This window comes from Pteropus vampyrus, unplaced genomic scaffold (assembly GCF_000151845.1).
Source record: "Pteropus vampyrus isolate Shadow unplaced genomic scaffold, Pvam_2.0 Scaffold11, whole genome shotgun sequence".
Lineage (NCBI taxonomy): Eukaryota > Metazoa > Chordata > Mammalia > Chiroptera > Pteropodidae > Pteropus > Pteropus vampyrus.
In genome coordinates this window covers 13,015,015-13,021,132 of record NW_011888792.1, presented here as the reverse complement: position 1 = coordinate 13,021,132, position 6,118 = coordinate 13,015,015, and the positions used below count along the sequence as shown (strand labels likewise).

The 6,118-nt window shown below is 34.5% G+C and overlaps 1 protein-coding gene and 1 long non-coding RNA gene across 3 annotated transcripts in view; one reads left to right on the top strand and one right to left on the bottom strand.

Moving 5' to 3' along the window:
- Positions 1-6,118, bottom strand: part of ARSK (arylsulfatase family member K) — a 32,727-nt gene that overhangs the window by 9,143 nt on the left and 17,466 nt on the right. For both annotated transcript variants that reach the window (XM_011378269.2, XM_011378262.2), the window contains 3 exons: positions 4,410-4,692; positions 4,053-4,224; positions 903-1,127 (listed from right to left, as the gene is read on the bottom strand). In XM_011378269.2, the coding sequence (XP_011376571.1) occupies positions 903-1,127; positions 4,053-4,224; positions 4,410-4,692 (680 nt within the window). The remainder of the gene's footprint in view (positions 1-902; positions 1,128-4,052; positions 4,225-4,409; positions 4,693-6,118) is intronic.
- The window catches only part of LOC105304260, a 46,842-nt gene that overhangs the window by 35,105 nt on the left and 5,619 nt on the right, over positions 1-6,118 (top strand). Inside the window, exon 3 of the long non-coding RNA XR_896983.2 lies at positions 3,441-3,601. This is a non-coding gene — a long non-coding RNA (uncharacterized LOC105304260). The remainder of the gene's footprint in view (positions 1-3,440; positions 3,602-6,118) is intronic.

Below are 6,118 nucleotides of genomic sequence, written 5' to 3'. Positions count from 1 at the left end.
GGGTATGTGTGTGTGTGTGTGTGTGTGTGTGTGTGTGTGTGTGTGTGTGTGTGTGTGTGTGTGTGTGTGTATATACACACACACACACACACACATATATATACACATACACACACCTATATATACCTATATATAGGTATGTGTGTGTATGTGTGTGTGTGTGTGTGTGTGTGTGTGTGTGTGTGTATCACACCTAGGTATATGTATAGGCATATATATAGGTATATATATGTTCACCAAAACTTATTTATAAACTGATGTTACTTTTTGCAATTGATAGCATCTTAGAACAGTGGAATTACAATTAAATGTTATTAAATTTAAAGTACTCTGCTATATTAGATTGAAACTAACAGTTCTATATTATTCCCTCTGAATTTGATGATGTTATTTTAGTAAAAACTGCTAACTACCACTATTCAAATGTTGCTGTTCCAGACCTATGATTATGCTTATAGACATTAAGAAACTAGTAAAGCAAACAGTAACAGAACAATCTAAAGATTCTCAGGAAAAATATGTTCATAGCATCACATCAAGGGACTTTTCCAATACTGTATGAAGTTGGAAGTTTCAAAGTGGATGAAATACTTAAGAAGGGAAGTTAAAGTAGAGAATCAAATCATATACAAATCATAATATAAAGTTATGAACTTGAATATCTTATGTGGCTTACTCTACAGTCATATCCTGACTGTGAATCTTTTGAATGAAAAATGACTACAGTAAGTGAAGGCCAAAGGAACCTGAGGAATGTTATCCTCATTTTTCATATGTGGATTTGACTCACAGTTAAATGAATTGCTCAAGGTTACAAACACGTCAGCAGGGCCTCTGACTGCTTTGCTTATTCATTCTCCATCATTATTACAAAAAACTATTTATAGAATTTCATTACTTACCAAGCATAGTAGGGTAAATATCCACAAGAGAAACCACATTTGATACTTGTACGTTGGCCTTAATTCCTGGTCCCATTATCAAGAGTGGAACATGGGCACTAGCTTCGTACATACTCATTTTATAAAACTGACGATGTTCCATGGCTAGCTCTCCATGGTCTGAGGTATATATGACAATAGTTTTCTGAAGAAGATCTAATTGGCGAAGAGCCAAAATAATTTCACCTACAATATAGATCAAGATAAATATTAATTAGCTCCACACTATAAGAGTTTGTCAAGATGCTTCTTAATATGTGATTATCTACTGTTCTTAAGTAAGTTATACTAAATTTCCTGTGACCGTCCCTCAGTTGACGGACTAGAGAGGAAGAAGATACAGTACTTATAGGACAGTTTATTTGGAGATCATGCTGGCTTGCTTTCTGTGATTCTATCAGAGAATGGGGGGCAGGGGCGGTGGGTAAGAAATTTTTCTTTAGTGACCTGAATGAAAAAAGGAAGACAGGTCTGCATGTGAGCACTGTACATGTCTCAGATGATGAAAAGATTCATATGACATTGACTCACAATTTCTTCTCAATGGGAGGTGTTAAAAAGGGTCAGAACTCTTCCTGCTGCGCTTTCTTCCAAATCCCCAATTGCCAGATCATGCCTATGAAGCTGGCTGAGGATTTTGGAAATCCCACATTTGAACAAGGGCTGGAAGCAATGCAGACAATATGAATATGGTTTAGCATATTCTTGGACAGGGAATAACTAAACAGTAAAATTCTTCCGATTGGTCCCTGTTTCTTAGTGTCCTGAAATGTCCTCATTGTAATTAAGAGAATCATAGTAAGATATAGTTTAGAGAGGGGTCATCCCTCTTTTGGCAGTTCTTGAATCTGAGATACGGGGGTCTGTATTATTTAAAAAACAACACCACCACCACACACACACATACACATACACACACACACACACACACACACACACACACACGTGAGTCAGAGGTCCAGTCAGAACTGAGACCCACTGCTCTGTCAAGTAATTTATGGAGTTCAGACCATCAGGATCTTTCGACCGGATGACTGTAATTGCTTCCTAATTGGTCTTCTTGCCTCCTCTCCTCTTTCCCTTACACAGTATCCCTTGTACCATTTGGGTGGATCTCATTCTAAAATATCTGATCATGTTACACCCCAGCTTAAACCTTTTTTTCAGAGCTTCTCATCTTCAATTCTTTAGCATGACACACAAAACCCCTGCCCACTCTTGAAGCTCAGCTTCCCCCTAGACCTTTAACTTTCTCAATCCTAAACAACTTAGTATTCTCTGAACTAATAATAATTTTTGGACTTTCTTGCCTCTGTGCATACTCTGCCTTCTGTGTCAAATGTCCTTTCTCCCACCATCTACTTGGCAAAGTGCCATTCTTCCTTTGTGACCCAGCTCAAGCATTTCCTCCCTGGTGAAGTATTCCCTGCTTTTCCAGGTAGAGTGAATCACTCCGTCCTCCAACACCCCTATGATCTGTTTACTACTGTACTTACAACACTGTATTATAATTGCTGGTGTTTACAGTCATTTAATAAATGTTTACTGAGTTCTCACTATGTGGCAGGCAGTATGGAAGCAAAGCTAGGCAGCTAGGATGAAATGCTGAGTAAGTTCTTGCCCTCATGAAGCTCATATTCTTCAAGAGAAATGAATAGACAGTAAACAATAGACAAAATAATTAAAGATTATTATATAAACAAACAAGATATAGAGTAGGATGATGAGGATGGTATATCAACTTAGAGTTGTTGGGAAGATATCCCTGGGGAAGTGATATTTGAGTCAGGAGCTAAAGATTGACAATAGCCAGCCATGTAAAAAGCAAAGGGAAGTGCGTCCCAGGCAGAAGGAAGAGTGAATATAAAGGCGCTGAGGTGAAGTTAATGCTGAGAGTGTTTTTAATTAATGTATGATTTCTTGATAATATTCAACTTATTTTTACCACTGCCCAACATAGTGCCTGATAGCTAGAAAGTACTGTTTGTTGTACTTTGTTGTACCACTGCCCAACATAGTGCCTGATAGCTAGAAAGTACTAACTGTTTGTTGTAATTTGGTGACCAGACCAGCTATAGATTTAACAACAAGGATACAATATATTTCACAAATTTTGAAACCTGAAGTGATCTGCTGCATTTTTTTTTCTCCTGAAGAGACTCCAAGAGTAGTATTCCTACACCCCCTGAAGCAACATTATATATTATTTCAGTTTAATAGATATGAATGGACAGCTGCAAACTTTCAAGAGATTTCCAGGGCACAAATGGCGAATATCACAAAAATCAGAAAATATATAAATACAATTAACATTTGTGTGGGTTTAAGATTAAAGAAACTTACTTAAAATCTTATTTGCATTCAGGATTGAGTAGTTGGAAAGTCCTTAAGACTCTCTAATACATATTATACTTGTTACATTATAAATAATTTATCCCTATGGCTGTTTTGCATTGTTTTATACTTTTCTATTTTTGGATTTTTGGATTTGTTTTGCAGTCATTACAAGTCTGGGAGAACTCAAAGATTCTACAACTAAACTGTCTCATCTCTTAGAACCTAAGCTGCCTTACAATTACCTGTCACACATGTACCTGTTTGGCTGAATATAGGCAGAGCTCAGAGATGTTGTGGGTTTGGTTCCAGACTTCCGCAATAAAGTAAGTACCGTAATAAAGCAAGTTGTAATCTTTTTGCTGGTGGAAGGTCTTGCCTTGAATTTGTAAAAAACACATCTGTGTAGTACAATAAGAAGAGGTATGCCTGTACTGATTACTGGTTAAAGCTAGTAAAAATTTCGTTTCAAGCAGATGACCCTTTCTTTATGTTTCAAGCCTTCTATGACACTTTTTTAAGTGTGAACAAACTGAAGCATATATTAACTTATGAATAATTAAGATAGAAAAGGCTTTTATTCTATTAAAAATGGAAATTATCAAATTTTTTATATGTATCAAGAGTCTTACAATCCTAAGTCTGAAGTATCTATACAACTGTTATAAGAAATTACCCGAGGATATTCATACAAGTCACCAACCAGCATGGTAACAGTTTGCCGGAAAAATATTATACTTTTTCTTCATGTAAATACTTATTCATTATACCACCTACCAAGCATGGCATCTGTCTCAGCACACATAGCATAATAAAATGCTCTAATATTCTTAATTTCTTTTTCTGTAAACTTCCCAGTGCAGTTTTTTGTATAGGAAGAGTAATAATCTATAGGGTGCATTTCTGACAGAGGTGACCACTTTGGGACTTTTATGGCACCATAAGACACCTAAAAAGGAGAGAAAAACAAAGTGGTAATATTCTTTTCCTCCAACCAGGTGTTGTTCAATTTGATTTAATGAGAATATACAATTTTCAAAATTTTCTTTAAAGTGATAATAAAAGAAACAATGAGTAAATACCAATAACATACAGATGTAATTTTAACTTCTACTTTTGAGCACACATACTTACTTTTTTAAGCCAATAAGGAGATGTGTGAAATGTTGAAGATCCAAAATTTTCTCCTGAAGATGGTGAAGGATAAGGGTGTGGTAGATTTAATCCCAAATACAGAACAAATGGTTGACTGTAATTAATTCCTTCTTTTCTTAACCAATTTACTGCTCTGTCTGTATTCTCCCAGTCCTCTTCCATTACTCTTATTTTAGTCCTTTTAGGCATAAGATTAACCACAGGCCTGCCTTCTTGTCTGAGTAAAAAGGCAACATCTCTTGTCCACGCTTCCACACGGTTGCTGAGGGGGCAAGAAAACAATATACTGTAAGGTATTTAAAAAGTTCTAAAAACTAAGCATAAACATAAGAAAGTAGTATGGAAAACTGTTTTTAGATTCAGTCATGTAAATGTTCAGACTAATTACATTCAATCTCATTAAGAAAGTTATTGAGCATTGCAAATTAAGAAGCCAGGAAAAAAAAATAAGAATAAAATATTCACCTATGTGTTCTTTAAAACTAAGAATATTTAGAACAGGTACTTTTTCTTAAGATATTTAGTAAAATAAAAGAGGTTTTAGATTCCTAATATTTCTGAATTTTCTAGTATTTTGTCTTTTTTTTTTTCCTGTTAGAAGAAGGTCGTATTTCTAACCAAAGCTACTATACTTTTCCCCTACCACTAAATCTTTATATTTTAAAAATCCTACCTCCCATGTGTACGTCATGTTTCTGAAGTTTCGTGTTGTAAACTTTTCTAGCTGTATCTTTTCTCTTTATAAGAACAATTTTAACCATGATCTAAGGTATCTAAGTTGATAGTGATGCAAATTCCTGTCATTATAAACTAGATATATTTTTATTAGCTCATTTAAAAGTATAATGATTCAATCAATTCAATTTCTCTAAATCTTTAGTCTATTATCTGACTACTTGGTAAGTTAAGCAGCAGTACTTACTACTACTTTTTCTTGATCAATGTGTATTTAGTTGGCATAATTGTTTAGGAAGCAGTCCTGGACATTTCTAAGAAGCTTGTTTTTATAAGTTTCGGTTAAGGCAAGCACCTCCGTAGTACCCTATCAATTAAGAAAAGAGTTTTAAAAATTCAGATTCCGATGTAGAAACAAAGACTATTTTATATGAAAACATAATATTCCATTTAAGTAAAATTTCAAACCACATAAAATGACCTGATAGTCCATAGATGAGCTAATATAAAACTTTTATCTGCCTTTTGAAAGCAGGTAAAGAAATTTAAGCAGCTATGACAAACATAATTTTTCATAGTAAGTATTCAATATATTTTGATAAATACATTGAAAACTAGAATTTCAGTGGAATTACATCTAACAGGTTCTAATTGATTCCATCTAGTACACAGAAAGCCCTAAAACAGTAAGTTCTATAAAATTTATCATAACTATCAAAACATTAAAATATAACACTAGTTTCTCAGTCTTTTGCTTAAATCATTGTTGAACCCTCACTACATGTGACCATTATCAGAGTTATTGCAGAGGAGTGGAATGTTAGGGTTTTTTTACACCAGCAGTACTTGTGCTGGAGCTCAAGGATGTTAAAAAGAAATAGGACACTGAGATTCATACAGATGTTGAGGAACCAAAGTGCTTTCTTTTTAACCAAGGAGTGTTACATGGGAAAATATGGCTGAGAAATTATTACAGGAAGCAAGTAAATTACAAGTAAACTTGTAATATAACT